Raw genomic sequence first — 16,347 nt, forward strand, 5'->3', positions numbered from 1 at the left:
TTTCCCATATTACATAACAAGATTTACAAAACAGAAACTGAAATAAGACAACACGATTTTTTCCTCAGAGCACTAGTATTCAGAGTAGAGGATTCAAGATTTTTAAATAATGAATTTAAAGAATGTGTGTCTGTGTATGTATGAGGTCTTTATAAGTCTTTTAAAATAAAGTTTCTGCCGAAACCGGCTTGGCTCAGTGGATAGAGCGTCGGCCTGCGGACTGAAAGGTCCCAGGTTCAATTCCGGTCAAGGGCATGTACCTGGGTTGCGGGCACATCCCCAGTAGGAGATGTGCAGGATGCAGCTGATCGATGTTTCTCTCTCATCGATGTTTCTAGCTCTCTGTCTCTCTCCCTTTCTCTCTGTAAAAAATCAATAAAATATATTTTAAAAAAATAAAATAAAATAAAGTTTCTTCTTAGCAAATGTCTCTTAGTTCCTTTTCCTCCAGGAAGTCTAGTGAATAAGACAAAAGTAGCAGATTTCATATCATTTTTAAAAAATGAAAATGATATATTCACTGATTCCTTCTAGGATGGCCCCAGAAGTTGCAGCAGTAGAAAAGAATGGTGGCTACAACCAACTCTGTGATATCTGGGCAGTAGGAATAACAGCAATTGAACTTGGAGAACTTCAACCACCTATGTTTGATCTTCATCCAATGAGGTGTTGTCACTATTTAAGATTATGCACTTATTAATAAGTCTTCTGGGAAGTGAGATACTGATAAGTTGGATATTCCAAGCTAATTTTCAAGTATGTTAAAATGGTAAAGGTTTATAAGGGACTTAAGGGTAATCTCATCTAAACCCTGCTCGTTTGTATTACTATTCCTAAAACAACAAGGAGCAAACAGTACTGTCTGAAATCTTTTTTAAGTCATTACATTCATTCTTCTGTCCGTTGAACTTGTTTCTTTTTTTGTCTTAAGTAGATTCATAAACATATGAAAGACTGCAGATAAGATTTTTTTGTTGTTCATTTCAGCATGTTTTTTGTTGTTTTTTACTTTTCCTAGACATAAAGAGTTGTGCTTAGTATAATTGTCATTTGCATTTAGATTAAATTGTATGAGAAAAAAATTTGAGGGCCTTTGAAGGGTTTTTAATATTTTTAATGAAAAGATAAATTGGACTAAAATTTAAACTTTTAAAGTAAATAGTATAAAGTTAAAAAGAAAATCAACAGCCAAAGCCGGTTTGGCTCAGTGGATAGAGCGTCGGCCTGTGGACTGAAAGGTCCCGGGTTCGATTCCGGTCAAGGGCATGTACCTGGGTTGTGGGCACATCCTCCGTGGGAGATGTGCAGGAGGCAGCTGGTCGATGTTTCTCTCCCATCGATGTTTCTAACTATCTATCTCTCTCCCTTCCTCTCTGTAAAAAATCAATAAAATATATTTATAAAAAAAAAAAAAAAAAAGAAAATCAACAGAATGGGTATTTTGTTTTCCTCACATGATAGAATAATATATATTTCATAAGGAACTCATTCAAAGACTTTATAGGCAAAATATATATTGTTTATGAGCAAGTACTAAAGAAACATGGAGAACTATTTGACCTCACAAGTAACTAAAGTTATACAAGTTAAAAGATACCTACATTTAGGTGGAATGTCAAAAAGTGCAGACTTTTAAAAAAATAATTTAGACATTATTTGTTATGGGCCATCCAAATGTTTCAGTAATTTCACTAAGAAAATTATACTTGGGAAATAATTCAGGAAAAAAAGCTAAGGATTATCCAATTCTGGATAACAGGGGGGAAATCTAAATGTCCCATAATTGGTGAGTTGTTAAGCAAATTATTTAGTATTAAGGGCAGCTATTACATAAACCAAAGAAACATGAGAAATTATTAATTTAAAAAAAGGCAAAACATAATATTACCATATACAGTGACGTAGTAATTGGTTATTATTAAGATAAAGACTAAAAAGAAAAGCAGAAAATTTCAAATAATATCTTAGGGTTGTAGGAGTATAGACCTTTTTTTTTTTTGTCAGTTTCCCTTTATATATGACTGAGAGGCCTGGTGCACGAAAATTCGTGCCCTGGCAGGGGCTCCCTCAGCCTGGCCTGCCCCCCCTCACAGTCCAGGAGTCCTCAGGGGAGGTGACCAGGTGATCAGGGGGAAGCACCGCCCCCATCACCCTGCCGCAGCTGCCTGCCTTGGGCCCTCGCAACAGCTGCCACTTTGTCCAGAAGGACGTTTGGCTGTCCAGTCTAATTAGCATGTTATGCTTTTATTATAGATCATTTAGCTTTTAAAATGAGAAAATATCTTTGACATTAAAAAAAAAAAAAAGACTAAACAGTTTGCTTAGAAACCTGGAAGGGGTTTTGTAGGAATTAGTGAAATAGAGCATTTTAGAACTTCCTTCTTAAATCCTCCATTCTTCAGCCCCTATAGTCTATAGAAAATGGGTCACAGGTAGACTCCCAGATAAAGAAAGTTCTCTTGTAGGTTGACTTCTGTATCATTCATAATGAAAGGGTGTGGAAAATTATTGACCAAAAAGGAGAACAGACTACAGTGATGGCGAACCTATGACATGCGTGTCAGAGGTGACATGTGAAATCATTTTTTTGGTTGATTTTTCTTTGTTAAGTGGCATTTAAATATGTAAAATAAATATCAAAAAATATAAGTCTTTGTTTAACTATGGTTGCAAATATCAAAAAATTTTTATATGTGACACGGCACCAGAGTTAAATTAGGGTTTTTCAAAATGCTGACACGCCGAGCTCAAAAGGTTCTCCATCACTGGACTATGAAGTGAACATGATTTGCCTATACACCCAAAATAATTATAGAGGCAAATTTTCAGTTAAACATACAACCTAATGTTAGGTGTGTGTTACACAATGATATACAATTTATATAGATTTTTACCTAAGATAAAATATCAGTTATATATCTAACAGTATGATCACAAAACCCTTCTCTAACATTTGGTAGCTTTGCCATGTGAATAAGAGCTTGTTTGAAATTTAAAGATCCTTTCTCTAGCCAGGGGAAATTTTCCATAGGTTTTCCAAAATATAAAAAATTTAATTTCCATATTTTATACCAGTTTTCATCGGTGTCTACATATGTAGTAATCTTGTATAAATTTATTACAGAATGCTCATCTGATTATTAAATGTAGTAATAAAAGTATTTTGGTATTGCTCTTTGACTGAAGTTTTTATTTCAGGGCCCTCTTCTTAATGTCCAAAAGTAATTTTCAGCCCCCAAAACTAAAGGACAAAACAAAATGGTAAGTTAAAAAATATATAGATTTATAGAATTTTACAGTTGAAATGGATACAGGTTTAGTTCTCGTGTTTTATGGATAATGAAACTGAAGCCCAGAGGCATTAAACAACAGTTTACCTAAAGTTACACATCTAACTTACTTACAGAGCTATGGTAAGGATCTAGGTTTTTCTGATCAGTGTTCCTTTATACTAGGTGTACTGGTTAATAATAGCGGATTTTGTAATCAAAGAAAACACGATAATTTTAAGAGAAATACAAAAGTGCTTTATTCAAAGTAATGTCCATCGCTAGCTACACATTTCCCTCATCTTTCAGATAATTTGTGGGTACCGTCCCAATAGAACTTTTCTTGTTTTGAGGCAAACCATTCAGAGACCCAGTTTCCCACTTCTTGGTACGTTTTGAAGTGCTGCTCAGAAAGTGCATGTACCATCAATCAGAACAAGTGGTAATCTGAAGGAGCAAGGTCTGGTGAATACGGCGGGTGGGTTAATACTTCCCCGGCAAGATCTTTTAACGTGTCTTTAACTGGTTTTGAAGTGTGTGATGAAGCAAAATTACTTTGGTATGTCTTCTGACACATTCTGGTTGTTTCACGATCAAAGCGTAGTTCAAATTGATTATTTGTTGGCAGTAGTGATCAGTATTACCAGTTTCACCTGGTTTTAGAAGCTCATAATACACATTCCTGATGCCACCAAACGCAGAGCATTGTTTTCTTTCTGAAGCGATTTGGCCTTGCAGTCGATGTTGATGGTGGACCTGGATCAACCCATGATTTTGTGCATTTGGGATTCTCAAAATAAATCCACTTTTCATCGCCAGTCACAATTCGATGCAAAAAATTCTTTCGTGCCGTTGAAGCAACATTTTACTGATGACTTTTCGGTTTTCCATTTGTCTTTCATTCAGTTGATGTGGCACCCATTTTCCTTCCTTTAAAATCTTTCCCATTGCTTGTAAACAATCGGAAATTGTTTGCTGAGCAACGTTTAATCTTTCTGCAAGTTGTTTTTGAGTTTGACATGCGTCTTCATCCAATAATGCTTGTAATTGTTGGTCTTCAAACTTTTTCAGTTGACCTGGATGTTCTTTGTTTTTCACATCGAAATCATCACTTTTAAAACGTTTAAACCAACGTTCACAAGTATCTTGAGATGTAGCATGTTCACCATAAGCTTCTTGAAGTATACAATAACTTTTTCTTCAAAATAAAGTAATGAATTAAAACTTCCTGCAAATGCTCTTTTTTTGGCATGAAATTCAACATTTTTAAGCATAAAAATATCTATGATGTTAAAACCTTCAGCAAATTTGACATAAGAGGTTTTGAAGCTTGCTGTCAATACAACATAGCATACATATCAAATCGTATGTATATCAACATATGTGTAACTCCATCTATTGAAAAAAATTCGCATTATTAACTGGTACACCTAGTAATGTATTGCTGTCTTAAAAAATTCTGATCATATTCTTATGTTTTGGCATTTTGGGGTAAGAGGTGGTGAGGAAAGGATTTGACATAAATGCATTGACTTCGAAAATTGATATTTTTACTCTGTACTTTAATTAATTACGTGGTGACTTTTATGGAAGATGATGTGAAAAGTTTCCCCAGATATCATGACACTTAAGTTAATCTTTAATAACTTTTCTCACCTTCCTTCCTTAATATTCTAAAAGGTTATTACTGCCCTGGCCTGTATGTCCTAATGGTTAGAGTGTTGGCCTGAAAACCAAAGAGTCTTGGGTTTGATTCCTGGTCAAGGGCACATACTCGGTTGCAAATTTGATCCCCGGCGTGTGGGAGGCAACCATTCAATGTCTCTCTCTTGCATCAGTATATTTCTCTCTCTCTTTCTCTCTCCCCCCCCACCCTTCCCTCCAAAAAGAAAAGGTTACTGCATATTTTCATTCTGATATCTTCTTTCTTATACAAAGTAAAGCAGTTTGAATATTCTTATAGTTCACAAGGACATCTTCAATTGGATGATAAAAATTGAAAATAGTTTTCCTGGTAATGTCTTTCCATACATTTAATTTTTAAAAACTATGCAAATAAGTTTTCAAGTTCTTAAATTCAGTTATTTTTCATCTAGATTACATGGGTCTCTTTAATGGTCCATGGGCCCCCCAAATTCTGTATGTTCATACTTATTTCAGATTCTGAGAGTCCTGTTCCCCCCAAAACAGTTTTATATTCTGCTAGCTGTATTCTTTTGTATTGACACAGGTTTCTTCCTATTCCTTGTCACCTGAAGTTCCTAGACCAGTGATGGTGAACCTTTTGAGCTCGGCATGTCAGCATTTTGAAAAACCCTAACTTAACTCTGGTGCCGTGTCACATATAGAAATTTTTTGATATTTGCAATCATAGTAAAATAAAGACATATTTTTGATATTTATTTTATATATTTAAATGCCATTGAACAAAGAAAAATCAACCAAAAAAATGAGTTCGCGTGTCAGAGGTTCGCCATCACTGTCCTAAGCAATTTAAACGAGAGGGGTTTATGGCAGGAGGGACTGAATATTCATTCAGGAATGAATAACTATTAGCTATAACCACTGAATTCATAGTTAGAGTCCAGAGGATTCATTACCATTGGATACCTTTGCCAGTCTCAGACATTATGTAACTCCTCAAGTCACCAAATGTAATGCAGTAATGTGAATTTTCTGAAGAGAAATGCTGTGTGTTTGCTGTCATTGGTAATAACTAAGGTTATTTATTCTCTTTGGTTCTTGCCCAGTCCCTCCTCCAGTGGAATTTTGGCTATGGTGCAAAAACCCATCTTTGCTATTAATTAATAATCCAAGCGTGATTCCTTTAATTTATGTCATTTTCCCTGCTTCATCAATGCAGGTGGCAGGAAAACTCTTCTGCTTGCTAAAATCACTTCTTTGTCCTCGTTTCTAAGAAATTCAGTGACCTTTTAAAGCAGTGGTTCTCAACCTGTGGGTCGCGACCCCTTTGGGGGTCAAACGACCCTTTCACAGGGGTCGCCTAAGACCATCGGAAAACACATATATAATTACATATTGTTTTTGTAATTAATCACTATGCTTTAATTATGTTCAATTTGTAACAATGAAATTGGGGGTCACCACAACATGAGGAACTGTATTAAAGGGTCGCGGCATTAGGAAGGTTGAGAACCACTGTTTTAAAGGCTTTAAATAATCCTTTACATTATCTCCCAACCCTATCTCCTCACCATTCAACTCTTTTGATGTAGCAGAACATTTACATACTATATAAATTAGGCAATAAGAAAAGGTCATTTTGATTTCTAAGTTTAATAGATTATGAATCCTATAAGTGATACAGCTATGCATTTCTGCTTTTTACTGTGTTTTTTAGAGCTCATATATTACTATTCTGTCAACTAATTGAATTTTACTTAAGAGATGGAACTAACACACATTTCTTCTTTTTAAATACATTGTTATTGATTTTTCTAGAGAGAGGGAGAGAGAGAGAGAGAGAGAGAGAGAGAAACATCCAAGTGAAAGGAAGACATCAGTTGGCTGCCTCCTGCTCACCCCCTACTGGGTATTGAGCTCGCACCCTGGGCATGTATGTGCCCTGACCAGGAATCCAACTGGCGACCTTTTGGTGCATGGGACAGTGTTCAACCAACTAAGTGACACTGGCCAGGGCACCAAGGAATATCTGTGCTTTGGGTTTAGTTTTTGGGCTTATATAGAGTTAAGAAGCCTAAGAGAGAAAAAAATCATGTGTTTCAGACTTTGAAACTACTTGTAAGTTAACTTTATTTAGTAACACCAAAAAACTAATATTAGTGAAATATTTTTGTACATGTCTCCTTTTATTTTAAGGTCATCAACATTCCATAATTTTGTCAAAATAGCACTAACCAAAAACCCAAAAAAAAGACCAACTGCTGAAAGACTTCTGACTGTAAGTCATTGAAATTATAGGGGAATCTTCTGTAGTCATGTCTTAATTAGGCATATCACTAGAACAAATGTATTTAGGTTTTTTAATATAAAAATGTTAGTGACTCTTACAGCAGGGGTTAGCAAACTTTCTGTAAAGAGTCAGATAGTAAATATTATAGGCTTTGTGGGCTGTCTAGCCTCTGCCACAACTATGCAGTTTTGCGCTTCTAACACAGAAGCATCCTTAGATAGTGCATACAAATGGGTGTGGCTTTAACACCCAATAAAACTTTATTTACAGAAAGAGCCAGTGCACCAGATTTTGCCCATGGGCTGTATGTAGTTTGCCAACCCCTACCATAGAGAAAACTATTAAAAATATTGCTGTCATTAAAATTGCTTTTCTTGGATACTTCTATTAATTTATAGAATGCTCTATGTGTATATGTGTTTGTTAAATATTTTTATAGTACAAAAAAATGAGTATAGCAGTCTAAGAAAACTATTAAATGTCATAATTTCACTGTATGTCTTTGTACATTAACATAATTTTATTAGCATAATGACATGAGTAATGAATGTCATTATTATAGCCAAAGTTTTACTTTTACTACCTTATATGTTAATGTTATAAACTTATTCCACAAAGATTCTTTAGCTTTATAATATATAACTATGGATTCTGTGATTAATATTTTGCTAATACATTCTCTAATTTATTTGTACTAGTAGGCTCCCATATACTTACCTTTGATATTTACTGAATGGAAAATACAGATAACATTACTGTAAGCCATAGATGTAAAAGCATACTCATGAAATTGTTTTATTTTCACTTAGCACACTTTTGTAGGACAGCCAGGTCTCTCTAGGGCCCTAGCAGTTGAACTTTTGGACAAAGTGAACAATCCAGACAACCATTCACATTACACTGAAGGAGATGATGATGACTTTGAGGTAAGGAGTGTTTGCAGTCTAATATTTGAAAATAAATATTTAATATGGCCTTACGAATTTGTTTTTTAACTCTTAAGTTAGTTAAAACAGATTTAGCTACAAAGATTAATTAGCAGTATAAACTACACTTATCCTGAATAAAATTACGACTTGATACTTTTTTTTAAAATTGTGGTATAATATACATAACATAACCATTTCTTAATCCTAGTTCTTTCCAGATCTTTGTAATTTGTTATACAGGTCACTAACAGATACAAATAATTTTTAAGAATTAAGTTGAGGTTCCCATAGAAATTTATTCTTTCTAATACTTGTGCAAAACTATTATTTTTTTACATAATTACTTGCAGAGCTATTTATAACTGAAAATATTGTCGAATTATTTTGAATAGACCATATTTAACAATATAACTTGTAAATCAGGAATGAGGGACTTCCTGTCTGTATATAACTATGTTTTTTCACCAGTGTCTCTTCCTCTTCTTTTTGATTCCTTTTTATTTTTGTGTTTCTTAAAATCTGTCTGTTCATTTCTCTTTCTGCCTTTATTTCTTTTTATAGCTCTATCTTTATTTTTGGCCTGACTATGGAACTAAACTTTGTGTTGTTATTTATTGAAGGAAATTTTCTATTTTGTGTTCTTAAGATTTAAGTTATGCCATATAAGTATTATGATTACTACTAACACTCATTGGGTAGGTATTGTGTGGCCAATGACTATTAGGCCAAATAATTTCCATGTTAACTCATCTAATACCCAGAACAGTCCTTTGCAATAGGTATTACTGTCCCCATTTTACAAATGAGGAAATGAAGAAGAAAGGCTAGAAGTAATTTGACAAGATCATATGACTAGGCAGTAGTAGAACCAGGATTTGGATCCAGGCAAACTAATTCTAAAGCCTACTATCTTAGTTATTACACCATCATTTCTATGTATGTACTTAATAGAAAGTCATTAAGCAATCTTTGAAAACTAATCATTGAAAAGGAATCATTGCTATAGATATACACTGAGTGGCCAGATTATTATGACCACCTGACGTTTGTAGGCAAATTAGCTATAATTTCGCGCTTGAAGTTGCTGGAGGGCCAGAACATTATAAATAGGGAAGCAGGTTGTTTACCACGACAGTAGAAGTGATTTTTTTCTGAAGATATGGGTAAACAACACGATTTAACAGCCTTTGAACGTGGGATATATTTGAACGTGAGTGGCCAGATTATTATGACCACCCCATCAGTACTTCGTTGGGCCACCTTTTGCCTTCAATACTGCGGTGATTCTTGACATTGACTCCACAAGATGTTGAAAGGTGATGCGAGGAATCTGACACCATGCCTGATGAATAGCACTGTCCAGTTCTGTGAGATTTGATGGTTGTGGAACCAGCTGCCTGATGGCTCTTTTAACTTCATCCCACAAATGCTCAATTGGATTGAGATCTGGTGATTGTGGGGGCCACCTAAGCAAGGTAAAGTCTCCCTCATGTTTTTGAAACCACTCCTGCACAATATGAGCACCGTGGCATGGCGCATTGTCTTGTTGGAAGAAGCCATCTCTGTTGGGATATGCCATCAACATGATAGGATGAACTTGATCAGCAACGATACTTATGTATGTTGTGCTATTCAGACGTTGTTCCACACAAATTAAAGGGCCCAAATCATGCCAGGAAAACATGCCCCAAACTATAACACTGCCCCCACCAGCTTGAAGGGTTGTACTCATGCATGTGGGGTGCATGCTTTCATGCTGTTTCCACCAAATTCTCACTCTGCCATCTGCATGATGCAATTGGAAACGTGCTTCATCAGCCACATGACTTTTTTCCAATGCTCGACTGTACAATCCTTGTGTTCCTGTGCAAATTAGAGACGTTTTATCTTGATAACTGCAGACAGCAAAGGTGTTCGAACAGGCCTTCGGCTCCCATATCCCATACGATGCAGTGTATGGCTAATTTGCCTACAAACGTCAGGTGGTCATAATAATATGGCCACTCACGTCCAAATATATCTCACGTTCAAAGGCTGTTAAGTCACGTTGTTTACCCATATCTTCAGAAAAAAATCACTTCTACTGTCGTGATAAACAACCTGCTTCCCTATTTATAATGTTCTGGCCCTCTAGAGCAACTTCAGCGCGAAATTGTAGGCGAAATTAATTTGCCTACAAACGTCAGGTGGTCATGATAATCTGACCACTCAGTTTATATAGATATATATATAGCATAGTCTTATCATCGGTACCCAGTGAACATTTTGTTACATATTAAATGACATATTAAATAACAAAACTTCTGTTTTATTCCCCCATATTATTTTGCTTGGTTTCCAAATCTGCTCTACCTTCTGAGATTTCTGTTTCTATATTTAGTGATATCACCAGTCTTTGAAATATAAAAAACCTTGTGCCAGGCAGTTGGGGACACGGTATATAGGATTTGACACTATTCCTGCCTTCAAAGAATTTATATGCCCTCAATTCAGAAATATAAACAAAAACTTACAAGTGTGATAACTATTATGGACTGGTAAATACAAGATGCTATGGGGTCATATCATAGGGACAAGAAAGGACTCACTGTAGAAGTGACATGTATGCTAAAAACCTAAAGGATAAATTGAATTAAAGGAAGAGAACAGGCAAAAGTGTTTTGAGCAGAGGGAATAGTATGTTTGAAGGCTTGGTGATAAGAGAGAAAGCGGTGTATTTGATGAACTAGAGATAAGTCAGCCTTAGAGCAGAAAACAAGGAAGGAAGTGGTGAGAGAGGAAGTTATAGAGCTAGTCATTTCAAGCCATGTTGAAAATTTTGGGCTTTAGCTTAAGGGCAATAGAAGCTATTGAAGGGTAAAGGAGTGATATAAGTTTTTCTGAATAGAGATAATGGCGTTTTAGAGTAGGGTGGTAGAGCAAGAATGGAGAAAAGAAAACTAATTCAAGAATTATATGAGAGCCCTAGCCTGTTTGGCTCAGTCGGCCAGTGGTACAGACTGAAGGGTCAAGAGTTCGATTCCAGTCAAGGGCATGTACCTCAGTTGCAGTCTCGTGCGGGAGGCATCCAATCCTTGTGAGAGACACACATTAATGTGTCTCTCTCCTTGGCTCTCCACCTCCCCTCCCTTCCACTCTCTAAAAGAATCAATGGAAAAAATAACCTCTGGTGAGGATTAACTAAACAAAACAAAAAAATTATTGTATATGAGAGAATTGATGATGGGATGAAGACATGAGGGTTGAGGGGGGTGCAGTCAGAAAAGGGTTATTCCAGCCGAAACCGGTTTGGCTCAGTGGATAGAGCGTTGGCCTGCGGACTGAAAGGTCCCAGGTTCGATTCCGGTCAAGGGCATGTACCTGGGTTGCGGGCACATCCCCAGTGGGAGATGTGCAGGAGGCAGCTGATCGATGTTTCTCTCTCATCGATGTTTCTAACTCTCTATCTCTCTCCCTTCCTCTCTGTAAAAAAAAAACCAATAAAATATATTTAAAAAAAAAAAAAAAAAAAGAAAAAAAAAAAGAAAAGGGTTATTCCAGATTTTTGACTTAATCAGTAGGAAAGATCAGTTTAGTTTTATATATGGTAATTTTAATGTTGCACAAAACTTCCAAATAGGGAAATCTCATAAAAAGTGAGAGCTATGTGGTTGTAGCTTGCAGAGAGAAGTTTGGACTAGAGATATAAATTTGAAAGACATTAGAAATAGATGTCGTTGATAATACCCTAAAGGGTAGGTGTGATCACGCAAAGGAAGCTAGTTTTCAGTAGAATGAGAAAAGCAGGGAGCCTAGGACAATATCCTGAGATTTCTCCCACGATTCAAGAGTCAAGTAAGCTAAGGGGAATGGCAAAGGATTGATAAAGAACATTAAAATAAAGAAGGAAAGTTTTAATTAGAATACTGTCTAGAAGTTGAGTTAAAGAAATCATTGGATATGGGTGGTAGAATTTGAATACTTTAAAAAGGATAATTTTCAAATAGTAGAAGTGAATCTAGATTAGAATAGTTTGAAAGATAAGTATAGCAATTGATTTATGAAGTTTAGTTGGGAAATGGGGGAGTAGGATAGAGCAATAGCTAGAGAAAAATGAATTGGTGGGGGATTTATTGACGGTTTTATGTGTGGCAAAAAGTTTGAGCAGGATGAAGTGCTTATGAAAAGGATCCAATAGATAGAGATAGAAGAACCACGAGAAGCAAGATGAATAGACAAAATCCCTGAGAAGGAAAGAGAGACTGAAATTGAGAAAAGAAAAGAAACACTTCCCTTGCAATAGAGAGGGTAGCTGACAGTGTAGGTAGTAGGTTTCTAGTTGATGTTTCTGTTTTCTCTGTGAAGTAAGTAGCAAGGTTATCTCCTAAAGGTGGGAAGGAATATGGATGGGTTTGAAGAGTGTGGAGAAGATGTGTAGAGGTTACTATATGGGTTAAATGATTCAAGAAGTGTTTTGGGCAAAGCTGAAGCCTTACATGAGAGATTTTCAGTGTGTTTTGCTGGGTAATATTCATCCAGCAGTGATATGTACCCCAGATGTAAACAAAAGGTAGCTAGTTTAATTTTTCTGGGGCTATCATTTTGGCATGCTAGTATAGTGAAGGACTCTGAGACAAAGGGAATTTAGAATATTGGCAAGAGATTCCAGTTGTGGTCTGCCAGGTAGAAACTGGGTAGGAAGAAAAGTGAAGTTAGGAAAAATTCTGATAGTGAAAAAGTAATGGATTGATGGACTTGAGATTCTAATGTGAACATTATAAAAGTTTAATGGGGATAAATAAGAGAGTGAGTTGAAAGGATGAGAAGTTTGGAGTATTGTGTGAATTTGTATATGAGAACGGATGATAGGATTCAGGGTGGGATCTAGGAGTAGAGAATGCATTGAAGAATGCCTCTAGAGATGAGGCCAGAAAATTTAAAATCAGTGGGCTTTTTTTTTTTTTTTTAACAGTGGGCTTTTGAAGTCTGTTGGTATGATGGTGGGTTTTGAAATAGAGAAAAAAATATAGGCACTGTCTGAGTAATCAGTGAATGAGAATCATCAGAAATTTGATAGGGGTTCAGCTGAAGGCATAGTTTCAAAAGAATCAGGAAGTTATACAAAAGGGTGGAAGTAGTATGCGTCTCATTTGATTTACTACAATATTCTTACTTAGTCTCCCTGCATCCAGTATTTCTTCCCACTGTGCCCCCTTACACATTCATCAGATTATTCTTTTTTTAAAAATAATGTTTTTATTGATTTCAGAGAAAGAGAGAGAAACATTGATGTGAGAGAGAGAAAACTTTGATTGGCTGCCTCCTGGGGATTGAGCCCACAACCTGGCATGTACCCTGATTGGGAATGGAACCGGCAACCTTTTGGTGCCTAGGACCATGCTCAAATGCTCAACCAACTGAGCCACACCGGTCAGGGCTATCAGATCACTCTTAAAAATGACAGGTGATGCCACCCTCTCTCTGTAAAATCTCCAAAAAATACCTTTGCCAAGAAAATAAAATTAAGAGCCCTAACCTGACAATCTTGATGATCCTGCTCATCCTCAGTCTCCTTCTAGCATTGTCATCTCTTCAGATAATCTTCATTATAGCCAAATAATTACTAACTCCAGGTTGCAGGCTCGATACCCAGTGTGAGGCATGCAGAAGGCAGCTGATCAGTGATTCTCTCTCATCATTGATGTTTCTATCTCTTTATCTCTCCCTCTCCCTTTCTCTCTGTAATCAATAAAAATGTGTTTTTAAAAAAATAGTAATCTTTTTTTAGTAATAATCTTCTTAATGAATGGCACTTACCATTTTCTAATCTTATAAGTATTTGTGTCTTGTCTTCCTAGACCAGTGATGGCGAACCTTTTGAGCTCGGCGTGTCAGCATTTTGAAAAACCCTAACTTAACTCTGGTGCCGTGTCACATATAGAAATTTTTTGATATTTGCAACCATAGTAAAACAAAGACTTATATTTTTGATATTTATTTTACATATTTAAATGCCATTTAACAAAGAAAAATCAATCAAAAAAATGAGTTCATGTGTCACCTTTGACACGCATGTCATAGGTTCGCCATCACGGTCCTAGACTATAAACTCTTTGAAGATCTCTGGCTTTCTTTGAATCTCATATATTTTATACAGTATAGACATGGAATAAATGAATAAACTTTTTTTAAATTTTATTTATTGGGGGTTTTTTTTAGAGTGAGGGAAGGTGAGGAGAGAGAGAGAGAGACATCAATTTGTTGTTCTACTTATTTATGCATTCATTGGTTGCTTCTTGTATGGGCCCTGACTGGGGATCAAACCTGCAACCTTGGCATATCGGATGGTGCTTAAACCAGTTGAGCTACCTGGCCAGGGCTAAGTGAATAAACTTTTAAAGTACCTTGGTGTTCATTATATTTTTTAATTTTTGTCCTATAATTTATTAGTAGGTAGTCATGTTTGTCGATAAGTGAACGTTTAATTTAAAAAGAAACTTTGAACTTTATCATTGAAATCTTTTTAAAACATGAAGGGATTAAGAACTACAAATTGGTAGTCACAAAATAGTCCTGGAGGTGTAAGGTACAGCATAGGGAATATAGTCAATAATATTGTAATATTGTAATAAGTATGGTGCCAGGTGGGTACTTGAAATATCGGATGGATACTTTGTAAAGTATATGACTGTCTAACCATTATACTGTACACCTGAAACTAATAAAAAATTATATTGAATATAAACTAATTGAAAAATAAAATTTTTAATTGTATGTTTATATCCACAGCCCCATGCAATCATTCGTCATACCATTAGATCTACAAACAGGAATGCCAGAGCTGAACGAACAGCTTCAGAAATAAATTGTATGTGTTTGGTATATATTTTCAGTTGGTGGTTTTGGAGGGTTGAGCTGGGTGTTCTTGTCGTTTTTTGGAATAATAAAGTCTCAAACCAATTGAGGCTACATACTTTGACATATTAGGATACCTCTAAAATAGAGGTTGCTTTTCTGGTTTATAAAGGAATTCCCTTGGATTTCAATAAAATAGTTTTTCATTTTCTAATTACAAAGGTAATATATGTCTATTGCAGAAAATTTGCAAGAGGAAAAACTAGAAAATCAACATTGCCTACAATCACATCACTCATGCCAACCCACAGATAATATTTTGCTGAATTTTCTTCATGTTTTTCCATGTATATTTTTAGGTGGCTGAATTTATAATATACATAAAATTTTACCTAAGTATTTTCTACATATTAGCCTAGCCTTTATAAACCATTATGTGTGATGGTTGTATCCTGTTTATTGAGTTGATACTTTATAGTTGGACAGTTTTTTATTGTTGGATATTTGGGTTGGTTTTAGTTTTTTTTAAGACAGTTTAACATTAACACTAACGTAAGTCTTTTCTAAAATACATGTTTAAAAATTGTATTTTTTAAATTGCCCTAGCCAATTTTCTCAGTGGTCGGAGAGTCAGCCTGCAGATTGAAGGGTCTCAGGTTTGATTCCAGTCAAGGGCAAATAACTCGGCTCCAGGCTCAATCCCCAGCCTGAGTTGGGAAGTGTGTGGGAGAAAACCAGTGGATGTGTCTCTTGATGTTTCTCTCTTGCATCAATGTTTCTCTCTCTGTCTGTCCCCCTCCCTTCCATTCTCTCTAAAAAAATCATGGAAAAATATCCTCACGTGAGGATTAAATAAATGAATAAATAAATAAAAGGAAATGGATTTTTATTCAAGAAATCATTGACAGATAAAAGTTTAGTATCAACAGTATTTGTCATTTTATCCATAGTAATTTAGAAAATAGATTTGCAAAGAAGTTTTAAGTATGGGTATATTGGTTTAAATGCATACTTGTTTCAAAGAGATTTAAAGTAGTTTTCAGTAAAAAAAGATATAAATAAAATTACAAACCATAATGGAGGACAAAAGCTTATTAAGTATTTAGGTTAATTAGAATTATTGCAAATGAGCATTTCAAGTCAGTTTTCTTGAACCCAAATATTTCTAGCTTTCTGGATACAGCATCAGAAATATAGGTCAATGAAGAGTTAGAAATATCCTTCCATATCAGTTGTTTCAGTCATATCTATTTATAGTTAAACCAGTAATTCAAGATTTTATCTCTTTGTTAGTCCCAGATTGCTGATGTTCTTGTGCTACCTTCTTATGTAATTCCAAGTGAAATATCTGGACTTCAGATACCAGATAGAAAAGAGCAAA

The 16,347-nt window shown here is 35.4% G+C and overlaps 1 protein-coding gene across 1 annotated transcript in view; it reads left to right on the top strand.

The window, feature by feature from the left end:
* The window catches only part of MAP4K5 (mitogen-activated protein kinase kinase kinase kinase 5), a 106,704-nt gene that overhangs the window by 55,795 nt on the left and 34,562 nt on the right, over positions 1-16,347 (top strand). Inside the window, exons 10-14 of the mRNA XM_070419958.1 lie at positions 535-666; positions 3,199-3,261; positions 7,110-7,191; positions 8,013-8,129; positions 14,901-14,979. Of these exons, the coding sequence (XP_070276059.1) occupies positions 535-666; positions 3,199-3,261; positions 7,110-7,191; positions 8,013-8,129; positions 14,901-14,979 (473 nt within the window). The remainder of the gene's footprint in view (positions 1-534; positions 667-3,198; positions 3,262-7,109; positions 7,192-8,012; positions 8,130-14,900; positions 14,980-16,347) is intronic.

The sequence above is a fragment of the Myotis yumanensis genome, unplaced genomic scaffold (genome assembly GCF_028538775.1).
Source record: "Myotis yumanensis isolate MYYU_CA2020_CCGP unplaced genomic scaffold, mMyoYum1.0.hap1 SCAF_1, whole genome shotgun sequence".
In the NCBI taxonomy this organism is placed as follows: Eukaryota; Metazoa; Chordata; class Mammalia; order Chiroptera; family Vespertilionidae; genus Myotis; species Myotis yumanensis.